Source organism: Madurella fahalii (assembly GCF_045866475.1).
Source record: "Madurella fahalii IFM 68171 DNA, scaffold_3, whole genome shotgun sequence".
Lineage (NCBI taxonomy): Eukaryota > Fungi > Ascomycota > Sordariomycetes > Sordariales > Madurella > Madurella fahalii.
Window position 1 is genome coordinate 824,132 of NW_027263973.1, and position 12,621 is coordinate 836,752.

Sequence of the window (12,621 nt, forward strand, 5' to 3'; positions counted from 1 at the left end):
CGAGGGCTTAGCGCTGTATATATTCGATTCAATTTTGGTCTCTATGTTTTCGCTGCTCGGCTACCTCTTTTTTTAGACTTCGGGAGGCCCCCGAACACGTCTTGTCGGCGTTTAACTTTCGTAGCCCCTCATGATTTCCTGGACAGGCTACCCGTTGTTGAATATACGGTATCATAGAGGGGAGTATATCTGGGCATTCCAAATACTGAGCAATGTGTTATAGCTCCATTTTCCAGTCAGACCGGTGTAATCATGAGAACTCGAGTCTGTGATGTTAGGATCGGCATCCCTATTTTCTGTTTAACGGTCGCACCGGAGCGGCGCTTTAACCATCGGATCAAGTTAAGCAAGTTGAACGGGTTATGTACCACGACCCGCTGTGCGGCAGGAACTCACTTGCTCACTCTGCCCGTCATGTTTGCTTGCAGGGCCTCCTCAAACCGAGCCTAACGCGACGGGTCCGAGGGAAAGTGTTTCATTAGATGATCCCAAGACGATATAACGCGGGAATTTGGTCTGGGCACTGCCCGTCTCAACTGCGTACAGCCACAAACCCGTTTGTACCATCGAACTACGACCATGAACTGTTCTACCCAGCTCTGGCTGGCTGACAGCTGCTGCTGGTGTGGGACATGTGCGGAAGGCCGCAGTGTGGTGCGCACAATTACTGCCAGCTCGAGGTTATACGCGGTATTTTAGGAAATTTCGGTAACCAGCTGTGGGCATGCCTACCCCACGTAGTTGACGAAGTGATATAATACACAGCAGGCAAGGCCCCGGCACCGAAGACTTTTCGTTCGTCGCTCCAGTTAACCACACTATAAACATCCTGGATCCCCAAGCGCCATCATGTCGCAGGCAGCAACCAGGTCGCCACTCGTGCGTCACGTTATTGCGCCTTTGACAACGGTTTTTACGCCACCATCTACTTGTGTGACGGCGTTTATCGACGAGCCTCGAACTAAACCGGTCCACAACATCGTCCCTGCCTACTACTCCGACTGTCAAAGCTTGAGGCCATGTCTCCCGGGAACCAATCACTGGAGCGACTGGGGTTTCTATTCACCGGGCTTATCATGTCCTCAAGGCTGGACTACAGCGACTGTGGCGAGCCGCAACATGACCGACATCGTCAAAGCCACCGCCATGTTTAGCCTTATGTACCCAGAGGAGACCGCTGCGTTCTGCTGCCCATCGTACGTCTACCTTGGTTTGCCACACCATTCGTTTCGAGGCATACTTACAAAATCGCCATTCCAGCGGCTTCGCATTCTCCTATGGGTTGTTTGACTCCACGTACTGGAATATACCTCCACGGTGTGTGTCAGCGATGGTTGAGGGAGATTTTAACTATTGGACCTGCGGCATAAACGGCGAGACTACCACAAGCGAGCTCCGTACATTTGCCATTAACTCGGGAGAAATCACCACCGTCGCGACTTCGACCGAAGTTACTACCCGTTATGAGTCAGCGCCCGACCTCGACTCCTCCGGGGAGGCAACAACCGAAACCGTCACCATGACCTCCACCATCACAACCAAAGCCCCAACGGTGGCAATGACACTCGTTCCCGCGGTGCAGCTCGTCTGGCGTCCCATCGACGGCCCCTCAATCCCAAACCCCTATTCATCCTCTGAATCAACCGCAGCCCCAACCTCAGCGCCGAGCCCAACTCCAGGCCGAGGGATCCCAATACCCGTCATAGCAGGGTCCGCAGCCGGGGCCGGCGTCCTAATCGCCGTCCTCCTCCTCGGCATCTTTATCCGCACCAAGAGGCGCCAACAGCGCGGGCCGCAATCCCACACCCCGCGCAAGACGGACCCGGACCAGCAAGGCTCGCCCGATGCCACCATCACCCCCTCGCTCGGCGAACCAACCATCCCGGCCATAGGCCTCAGCTACAAGGCGGAACTGGACGCAATCGCCACCGCCCAACGCGACTTCCGCCGCCCCGCCGTCAAGCCCGAACTCCCCGGCGACGCGTTGATTCGCTTCGGGGCGGCCCCCAAGACGTACTACGAGCTGGACGCCGAGCCGCCTTATTCCTCCGCGACCATGTCCAATCCCGTCTCGCCCCTGTCAGCGCAGCCGGCGAGTCCCCGAGCACAGTGTTAAGTGGGCTCGCCGTCGGTAATTTTGAGCCCGGGAGGGAAGGGTGGTTATAATGTGATAGAGACCCCGGGAGGGTCGGTGATGGGGAGTTAAGCTAGCCGTCGTGGTAGAATTAAGACGGTCATGGCATTATTATTCGTGGTTCCTCCATTAACTAGGTGTCTTTGGCGCACTGGTATCTCGGCTGATGATGTGCTTCACAACGTAAATCATATTGAGAGCCGCCAAGGCTCGGATGCCTGCTAATTAACCTTCGGCCGCTTTTTAACCCATCCGGGCTATGTCCAAATGTGTATGTTAGATACAAAAAAGGAAAAAGAAAAAAAGAAAAAGAAAAGAAAAAAAAAAAAAAAAAGAAAAAAGCAACGGTCTAAAGTCGTGGATCGTCTATCATAAAGTTAACTGCGCAGGAGATTCGTCTCTCGTGATGTATACCTCGCCGATTAGGACAGCACACCCGACCGTCATCGCTATGGCGATGATGGGGAGGTTGACGCGGGCGAAATCGAGTCTCCTGACGCGGATGTGCTTCTTTGCGAGGATGTCCCGCCAGAGGAGCCCGGCCAGCGAGGCGCTCAGGGCTGTGCTGAAGGCGCCGTAGTTGACACCCAGCGCCATGCTATAGATGGTTGCGTAGAGCTCTCGGTTGGTGATGACGACCCCGTCGAATATGCGTATCCTCTGCCATGCTTGGATCACACGGGACAGGAGGATGGTCGTGCCGATGTTGGTGCCCGAGAACTGGTGCGTGTCAGTGACTATGCTTTAAGAGACGTTGGTGGGCGGCGCTTACGTTGCAGAGAACGACCGAGAGGAAGCCCATACCCCCGACGGCGCCAACCGTCCCCGTCTTTTTGACCCACTTGTCCCATCCAAGAGCAAATATCTCCACCCAGCCCTTGGTAACTAAGGCTTGCACCAGCACGAACATGGCAAAGGCAAACGGCACCAGTGCATAGGGTAAGTGGGACAAGACAGCCGCGGCGGTTGGGAAGGTTTCTTGTGTCCACCTGTGCAGGTCCTTGACGAGTGTCACGAGAGTCGTCTGTTGGCTCCGCCGCCGAAGCTGCAACTCCGTCGAGGCCTTGATTTTCGGGCTCCTCTCCGGATCGCGTTTGGGCTCACCAACTTGTTGTGTTGGTGTCTTCTCTAACGTATCGCTCGCCACGGCGATTTCGTCGTCACCACTCGCGTCTCCGGGGGCGATCTTCTGCGGACCGTCCATCTGCTCCGGAATAGACGTGGCCGACGACGCGGCCCGCTGACTGCTTTGCATTTCCTCTTCCTCTCGCATTGCTCGCTCTAGATGCATACGCTCTAGCTCTTCGCGGCCTTTCCGGGCAATCCCCCGCGTCTCGTGGCGATGGAGCCAGCCGTATGACAAGTCCCATATGAGCATGACGCCTGCCGCCGGTAATGTGACGAAAAAGACGGATATTTCGCCAATACTCGTCTTCGCAGCGTTGAGAGCCAACACGGCGATCAGTGTCACGGCCATCACCACGGCCCCGAAAGCAGCACCACCCTTGTCGAGAAACGGGTTCATGATCTCCTCCAGAGACAGCAGCTTGCCTTCTTCGCCCGCGGCGTCTTCCTTCTCCTCGGCGGTTCCCCTGGCGTTTGGGATATTGGGGTTGACGGGCTTCCGGGCTTTGGCTTCCTCGGGAAGCTCGTGCATCTTGATCGAGATGGGGATGAGCGACTCGTTGTTGAACACGATATAGAGTAAAAACGGGAACAAGACGATGGCCGTGATGATGACGGGTACAATCATGTTTGCCGTGTAGTCGATAAACCGAATCTGGAAGGCGCCGGCCAGGACTAGGTTGGTCGGGTTCGACGAGACCAGGATGGCCGAGGCGATGTTGGCAACGGCGAACTGGGTGTAGATCCAAGCTCTCGGGTGGACGATGTTGCTCGACACGCGCGTCATGTAAGCGAGGAAAGCGGTGCCCGATAGGATAATGGGATCGTTCCCGACGAAGCTGCCAAGGCCAAAGAAGAAGAGGTAGAGGTAGAAGTAGAGGCGGTGGCCGACCCTGCCGCCCCATTGCAGCACCTTGAAGGCCAGGTACCTGATGAAGCCGGATGCGTCGATGGAGATAGCGATGTAGGCCAGTGTGATGAAGAAAACCATGATATCGTACGGTAGGATATGGTCGGAACCCAGCGTGCCGCCCTTGACCTCCTCACGGCCAATGGCCAGGATAGCCAGCAGGAAGAGGTCGGCTATTATGGGCGCCGTGACGAGATTCATAGGGAAATGCAGGCGCACGTAGCGGCGGGCGGCCGAGGCCCTGCCTGTGCTAAGCTGGTCATGGTCGGCGAGCCGTGACTTGGTCTCCGATACATCAGGTTCCCGCGGTGCGACAATCCGGCAGGTGCTCAGGAGGTCTAGAATAGCATGGTAAAGCTTCTGGGGGACGTAGATTGGGATATCAAAGGGGAACAGGACCACGATATCTGGCGATGCGAGAATTAGACAAGCCCGCGTAGCTGTGGGGCGGGACATAGCAGATACTTACTGGTCAGCACAAAGACGACGAGTGTGACAATTGACCGCCAGGATTTGATTTTTTCATAATCCGGGGGAGCATGCTGGCCCGCGGCCGGTTCAGCGTCCATTGTGCGACGGGCCGGAAGTAGAGCGACGGCACATTTGAATCGGCAACCAGGTGAGTTAATGTTGCGCGTTTGGAAATCACTGAGGGGCAGTTAGAAAAGAGCTGGGCGATGCCCTGAGTAGGCGTTGCAGATGCGCCACGTGCCGAGATCAGTGGAAGAAGACGCCGCAGCAGATCTCGGGTGACCCCACCAGGCGCAGGTCGGGCAGGGGAGGGCATTGCCCGTAGGGGTCCTTCTCCACATTTCGCCCCAAGTTATCGCTAACGGTGCGTGGAGAGTGTGCCAGTAAGGTATGACATACAGACATACGTTACCTCGTTACCCACCGTCCACCCGTATTGGGAGACCGACAGACCGACACAGCCACCCACCCCTCGCGAGCAGCAATGGCCCGCATTGGATTGCATGCGGAGTCCGAGTTGCGGGCTGCATAAGTCTGCATACCTGGTGGCTGTGTGACGATTCTAAAGGATCAATTTCTGCAGCTTCTGCCGTCTTGACCGACTTCCAGAAACGCCAGAGTACGTCACGCCACAGCCTCCTGCTCTTGGCGGCATCGGGCAAGGCTCGCCGCGCGCCGCTGAGAGCCCTTTGGTGTTTGTGTCGATCGCCGGCCGTGGCCGGAATCCTGCCAAGGCCCCCATCCCATCGCTGGGCGCCGCTGGGCGCCGCTGAGCGCTGCTCACTTCCCATGCTGCCGCGCTGCGGACCTGTCATGAGGCGAGTTCCATGACGGCCTTGAATGGGCAGCCGGCCACGTGTGAGGATTTATGACACGCGTTAAGTCGTACCCGACCGCCAAAACGGGCGAACGAAGGGAGCCGCATTGCTCACTTCCTCTCTCCCCTACCTTGCCCCGTCCTGCCGCCCTGCATTTTTAACCACTCGGGCGCCCTGCCCTCCTACCATACATCCCACTCCGGGGGCCCGCATCCTTTTCTTCCCGTCCATACCTCATTTGCTTTACCGACACTCTTAGCGACCAAATGCATCAGCCGAAGCGACGAAACAATAAATTGCTTGGATTTGCGCGTTCTCGTTCTCTGCACCGTAATATGTCTGTTAGTTTTGGATGAGATAGCCATCTCCGTCCATACTGCTCGCTCCCTACATCAGGCGTTCCGGACACTGGGTCCCGCAAGGTCATGCCGCCGCTGTCTACTCTTGGCCCCCTGGATGATCTGGTCGCCCGAGACACTATTAGCAACTTTCCGACAACACTCGCCGCCTTAGCGAATACCACTCACAACGGACCCCAACCGTTGCGGGTTATCTGTGCTTGGCCCGTATCCGGCCAATACGGACCCGGCTCCAGAGTCCTGTATGCGAGCAAACCGGACCGCCCATGACCGGCTAAACTTGGAGAAACTAATTCCAGCTTCTAGATACTACGTCCTGGTGGCGGCTTGTCTGCTCGCGCGCAAAACAGAATGGCTTCGAAATGCCTGCTTGGCCGCTGCCCTGATATTTCCTGCTGTTGCTGCCATCCATGGCGTTGTCCTTGCGGCATTACACGTCGACGGTATGTGAGCTGGGTCTGTGGTACTGTGCAAGCTTGGTAAGATAGCTAACCGTTGTCTTAGATGCAGTTGATATGGATGTCTACGGCGCTTTTCAACTATGTGCCATCGGCATCCTGACGGCGCCTATATCTGTTCGTTTATCCAGCACTTATTTCAATAACCCCGGCCGGAACACCATCTTTCTCTGGACCGGTTTGGTGTTGGCTGGTGGGTCCTTATCTACCTTAGGCGCTGCTTTCATCCCATGTACGCACGCGTGCTAATCCTCGTCTGCCCGTAGGACTGCTAGCTTTGACAGTCGAATTCTTCCGCATCGAGCCGTTTCCGTGCAACGACGATGGATCTGGCCGGCCTCTGTACAACGCCTCCGAGTTCATCTACGGCCGAACAACATGCGGTCGATCTTGCTCCGTTATTGATGGCCCGAGATCGCCCATGCGGCGTGGGTCTGCCGACAATATCTATGTTGTCCTCGAGCCACGCATACTCACATTTGGCGCTGCCACGCTCCTTGCCGCGGCTTGCTGCATTCCGGCAATTCTCTCCATGGTCTCTACATGGGATAAGATTCTCAAAATCAACTGGAAGGAGCGCTTCGGTGATCCTGATACCGACGAGCTGATCGAAGGCACAAATGGTGCTACGATCGGCAAGATGAAAGGGGTCAACAGCAAAATCAGAGAGTTTCTCAGTGTCGTCGAGGTACCCCTGTTCGGCGGCGCCGTGCTCACTATTATCATTATGGGCGAGATCAACTTCTGGAGTCACCAAGTCTGGTACCAGACGGAGCCGATGGAAAATATAGGTACCGAACTACCCCCGTCCCGCTCTTCTAGGAAATGGCAACTGACGTATCTTGCTCCCAGGCCAGTGGGCTCCCATCGTGGCGTCGGGCCTAGCGGCAATCGGTTCGCTATATATGCTGCTAGCCGGGAGACTCGACGCCGCAGAACTCGAAATAGTCGACAATCGCGGGCTCCATTGCACCTGCACAATTCACGGGTGTGGGAGCAGTCGCGGAGATTCTCGCAGCGTTGTCGCCGAAACTTTTGAGCTTCCTCGCAGTCCACTACCAGCAGCGACTAGGGAGGCGGAGATACGCGGGCGAACCACGTCATCTAGCAACATACTCGCTCCAAACCGCGCCGACTCACGTTCCGACGACGATGCAGTCTTCCAAAATGGTATGCATCAGGGACTGGGAATCCTACAACTGGTTGACTCTCGGTCGTCTGGTGCTGGCAAAAGGCCGGAAGTGGGAAGGATATTGAGCAATATTGCGCACAAGTTCGGTACTGCGGCCCCTGACCGGCATGACGACCACGAATTTAGACACGGGAAGGCTACCGGCTTCCCTGAGATCCCAGGTGAGGTGTATCGAAACCAGGATTTGATTCGGATCAAGGAACAATGGGGACAATCTGGCCCGGAAGACGACGAAAGTCTAACACCCCGAGGGAGGCGTTCGAGGGCGAACAGTTTTACTGGCAGTGTGTCCGGCGCCGCTGGCGTTTCTAGACCGGCTTCGCTGACTCCGAGAGCACATTCAACTCAACCAGAAGGGGTATTCCGGCCTGCTAGTGCCACCTTACTCGCCCTGCCAACTACTAGCCCCCGTACCAGCTACGAAACAGGCCCGTTCATCGCCACATTACCTTCTCCTGAGTTGGACAGGCCGAAGTCACACACTACTATAGTCACTCTTCACAGCGGACACGACTCGCCCTCTATCGTCGTCTCGTCCGAACCGGAGTCAACCGAGGCTCTTGAGTCGGGTCCCGCATCTTCACCTCTTTCCGAACGGGATCCTCCCTGAAACAGGAAGCATCCGCCAGCACATATATCGACCAGTTAGACGGTGTCGCAGTCTGAGCGTGTTTGATGTAGTTCCACCCCTATATTCCACGCACCGCACCGGTTAATACGAGAAAAAAGATGAACGAGCACGCAACTGTAACAATATCAGATCCACAGTTACATCGCTAGCCTCGACGGGAAGACGAGGCTCCCTTCCCGGCTACTTGTCCGGTTACCAGTTCGACGTAGCGGGGGGACAGAGCAGCCTCCTTTTTCCGCACAAGACTTATTATCACCCGAACGCATATGGGTTTATTCCCAAGGCAATGGGGGGGTGGGGGGTGGATTCCAGTTATAAGACGATGCGAACGTCTTGTGTGGTACTTAGGCCAACCAAGTGAACCTCGGTCGAACGACGCTGTCCGGAGCTGGCAGCTCAAGTTTTGTGCCAGGATGTCGCCATGACATTAGCCAGAAGATGTTGGGATAATACGGTCCTCAAGACAAGCATGGGTAGAGAAGGATGAGAGGGGTATATGATGACGAAGAAATATATACAGGAAGCCCGGGGTACAGACCACCTTGGGATATCACGGGATGGCCGCGCCGGCACCCGGTGGCTAGCTTCCGGAACTGATATATACACTGGTAGTAGCGAAGAGTCGCACTGTAACAGGTGGTGTGGCTTTAGGGTTAACGACCGCATTTAGATGATACACCGCGATCAGTAAGAAATGCCGTATAGAACGAGTTGCATTACCTATACTCACTCACAGGAGACAAAATTTGGCGGCGAGTTGATCGTCTTTGGGACCTAACCGCCAAGCCCGACCTAATAGGTTAAGTTTCTACGTAGTAGTACCAATCGTCCTCCGCCGGGAATCAGGCTCTCGCATGAAGCCCGGGAACAGGGATGCCGGCTAGATGTCGTGCAGAGACACATGCAACAATCACTTCCACAGCACATGCAGTTCCCAAGACGCAGAACACTGCTCCTGCCAAAAATGCAGCTCAGCCGCGGATGCATCCTGCTCTTACACCAGGGTCAGCTCAGGTTTGTCTCTGTGCTGTCTACCCAGATTTGTCATAGGGTTGAAACGGCAGGGGCAGGAGCAGGAGCAGCGGCAGGAATCGGCGCACGTGTCGGCAAAAGCACAGCAGGCTTCGCCCCCGTCATCAAGATTAGATATCAGCTTGATGTAAGCTATGTTATATACTTTACTGGGCTCCCGCACTCTCCGACATAGCCAGGTAGAATGCAACAAGATTTGATTTTTCTCATTTTCCTAGGCAATACCAACTCAATAAGCCTGTCGGACCCAGCCACTTTTTATTTTCACTTACAATTCCTAAACACTTCGATTATTAAACTTCTGTGTATAGTAGACTCGACCTTTTAATAATAGTAAGCAAACGTCTTTCCGATACCGTTATTACTGCTAAGTTATGTACAACTGGTACGTCTCTATATACCCAGTCTATGCCTACAATATCGCGAACCTCTTCCTCAATAATGCTAAGAACCACCATAGTGTCGGCATTGCTCTAGGCCTAATTGGGAGGTTATCGGGCACTTGTGCAGGAGGCACCTGGCGCGTATGCCACTGCAGCCGGAGGTTAGTAATTTACCCCCCTTTCTGGATCTGGTAAATCAATTCCCGAGGCTGTCCCCTTTGCTGACTCACATGCGGACTAGTGGTTTTAAAAGCTAGCGACGCCCCGCCATCCTACCTTTAATTACCCGAAGAAACTTCTCTCCCGCGGACTCCGCTTCCCCAAAAGTCGATCCTGATAATATGAACACTACCACTGCGATGATGTCTGCACTAAATTATTCCTGCAGCGCATGCTTCGATTTAGAATATGATCGGTTCCTAGACCGCGTGGAGGAGGATTCAAGTCGATACCGTATGGTTAGTCTCCAGCACATGAAAGCAGCTGCCATGATGGGCTGCAAATTGTGTTACATCGTCCTGGAAGGGCTTGATCGCCTTTGGGGAGATCAGCAGTCATCAGACTCTTCAGAGGATTCAGTATTACTTCGAATGCATCTTGCTCGACCTCTATCCGTGTGCAAAACCTGGGCGGCGTATTGGGACGACAACGAATATGCTGCGATAGGTGATGCTAAGTGGTGGATCGAGCTCTTTACTCATAAAGGTCAGTGAGATCTTGGTAGTTGCCTGTATCATAAGCCAAAAGCTGACGCCGAATAGACGAAACCCCTTTCCACCCAGCATTCTCAAAAACCAGCAAAGTAGCCCAGTCGATGTCGGTAGACGTGGTGACAATGATACTGAGAACTTGGCTGAAAACCTGTGACAATGCCCATCCCCTGTGTCAAACAACTCCCAAACCGCTACCCACGCGCATTCTCGACATCTCCTCGGATTCCATCAAGCTTTGCGAATTTCCGAAGGGGAAAGCTCCAGATGGGACCTACGTGACGATGAGCCATTGCTGGGGCACCGCAAATCCGGAAAGCCCTACAACCATAACATCAGAACGCCCTACAACCACCACGACTGATAACCTATGGCAAAGGAAAACTAGCATCGCAATGGAAGAGTTATCACCTGTCTTTCGAGACGCAATACATCTTTGCAGATCAATTGGCTGTGGCTACATTTGGATCGATTCACTATGTATCGTCCAAGACGACAAGAAGGATTGGATTGAACAATCTCAAGATATGGCGCGAATATATTCCAACGCTTACTTCAACATCGCTGCCACATGGCAACCAAATGGTTCTTTCGGCTTGTTTGAACATCCGGCCATTAGCTCCGGACAACAATCGCCTCGCAAAGGTGAGGTTGAGATTAAGCTAGGCGCCGGACCTGGTGTTCTCGCTAGACAGGACTGTGGGAGAGATCACGAATATGTTCAAAGAGCTACCAACTCTTTCATAAAAAGATCTACGGCAGCACCTTTGCTGGATCGAGCTTGGGTATTTCAAGAAGTCCTACTGGCACGCGCAAACGTATACTTTTGCTCCTCAGAACTCATCTGGGAGTGCAGAACCACGTTTATGTGCGAATGTGGCAGCATCCCTCCAGAGGACAAGCATTTAGGAGGACCTAGGAAACAGCAATTCACCCACATTCTTGGACTTCCATTATCACCTCTCTCGGTACAGACGGTTTACGACTTTTGGTTGGACGCAGCTGACCATTATTCTTCTCTCGCCCTCACCAAACGCCACGATCGGCTTCACGCACTCTCCGGCATCGCTTCGATCATCAAGGAGAGAACGAATGATTTATATTTTGCAGGGATCTGGGCAAAGGACCTTCCGCGGTCGCTGTTTTGGACTGGAACACCGTTGTCCTCGCGAAATACTCGCAGAGCAACGGGGGCGCCTTCGTGGTCGTGGATGTCGCGTTACGATAAAAATAACCGCAGCGGAATGAGATATTACCACATCCAAGGGGCCAAACGGGAAGCTGGCCTCAAAGCAGAGATGCGAATATTATCCGACTTAAATTCCGGGGAACATGGGTTACATCTCGCCGAGATTAGCCTCAAGACGGCCGGCATTTCTGCAGTCGTGTTCTCTGTGACCAACGGTTTGCCTGGCCTCCTCGAAATTCGTACGCGCCCGGTGCGCAAGACCGGCAGGCCAACCAACCTCTGGGCTGACTGCCCTGAATCACCAGATGAGGTCCTCTGTGTAGGAGATTTAGTGGAATGGCTGTACATTGGAAGCGACGAGGATATGACGGAACAGTATGTTCTTGTCGTCAAACGGTATAATGGAAACCCAGTAGGCTCCTGCCGGCGGGTAGGTGTATTAAGGTATGAGCTCTCAGACTCAAGAGATCCTTTTGCCGGTGCGGAGGCAAAATGGTATACGCTGATATGAGACTGTAGGCGATGGTGGCTGAATGATATGTAACTATAGGTTAAGGTTAAGTGGGATCCAAATGTTTTCGTTACCTGCTTCTCTTCGCGTCTTGACAATCAGCAATTATAACACCCTCTTTCAAATAACAGTTTTAGTTAGCCAAATGGAGGTGACTACCTATATCTTTAAAGTTACTACTTACATTACCCTGATTGTTTATGGAAGGTGAGAGGGTGGTCTATCCTGCTAGCCAAAGAATAGATCTCCCGTAACAGGTGTACTTTGGCGATTAGAGTAGGTAGGTAACTGTGTAGCAGCACGCGAGTGGTCTAAAAGGAGGCTCACCTTGCTCAGGCTAGCTCAGGGACAAAACAAAAATAGAAAGTTCTCAGTGACCAGATTGGGGTCATACCATTAGTATTATTGTCGCGCTGGAGATCGCATTTGTGGAGCTCAGCTCTTGACCGCCGGGCTCTGCAGCTCATTACGTGAGCTCGCCCAGACCATTTTCCTTTGTATTTAAGCCAGTCCTTCAGTTTCCTACTGCAGTAGATAGATCCTCAGAGACCTCAACCTTTCCACGCACTTCCCACGACCTCTGCTGAGCTCCTGCACGCGTGACAATTATCCACGTTCCCTTTATACGCAAATCTAGCCATGAGGGCTGGAAATAGGCCTCTGGGGCTGCGCAGCGGTTGTGGATAGAATCACTCTAA

General features: G+C 53.8%; 3 protein-coding genes across 3 annotated transcripts; 2 read left to right on the plus strand and 1 right to left on the minus strand.

Moving 5' to 3' along the window:
- Positions 1-849: 849 nt before the first annotated feature.
- Positions 850-2,116, plus strand: MFIFM68171_05740 (uncharacterized protein; the record flags this gene model as incomplete). The annotated part of the gene is made up of 2 exons (XM_071061160.1): positions 850-1,196; positions 1,261-2,116. The coding sequence occupies 2 exons, from the start codon at positions 850-852 to the stop codon at positions 2,114-2,116; spliced, it is 1,203 nt and encodes a 400-aa protein (XP_070917261.1).
- A 387-nt stretch (positions 2,117-2,503) lies between these two features.
- MFIFM68171_05741 (Arsenite efflux transporter) lies at positions 2,504-4,738 on the minus strand (the record flags this gene model as incomplete). The annotated part of the gene is made up of 3 exons (XM_071061161.1): positions 2,504-2,854; positions 2,907-4,576; positions 4,639-4,738. The coding sequence occupies 3 exons, from the start codon at positions 4,736-4,738 to the stop codon at positions 2,504-2,506; spliced, it is 2,121 nt and encodes a 706-aa protein (XP_070917262.1).
- Positions 4,739-5,883: 1,145 nt separating this feature from the next.
- On the plus strand, positions 5,884-8,077 carry MFIFM68171_05742 (Transferase family III protein; the record flags this gene model as incomplete). Its single annotated transcript, XM_071061162.1, has 5 exons — positions 5,884-6,059; positions 6,124-6,260; positions 6,322-6,468; positions 6,542-7,066; positions 7,128-8,077. The coding sequence occupies 5 exons, from the start codon at positions 5,884-5,886 to the stop codon at positions 8,075-8,077; spliced, it is 1,935 nt and encodes a 644-aa protein (XP_070917263.1).
- Positions 8,078-12,621: the final 4,544 nt, after the last annotated feature.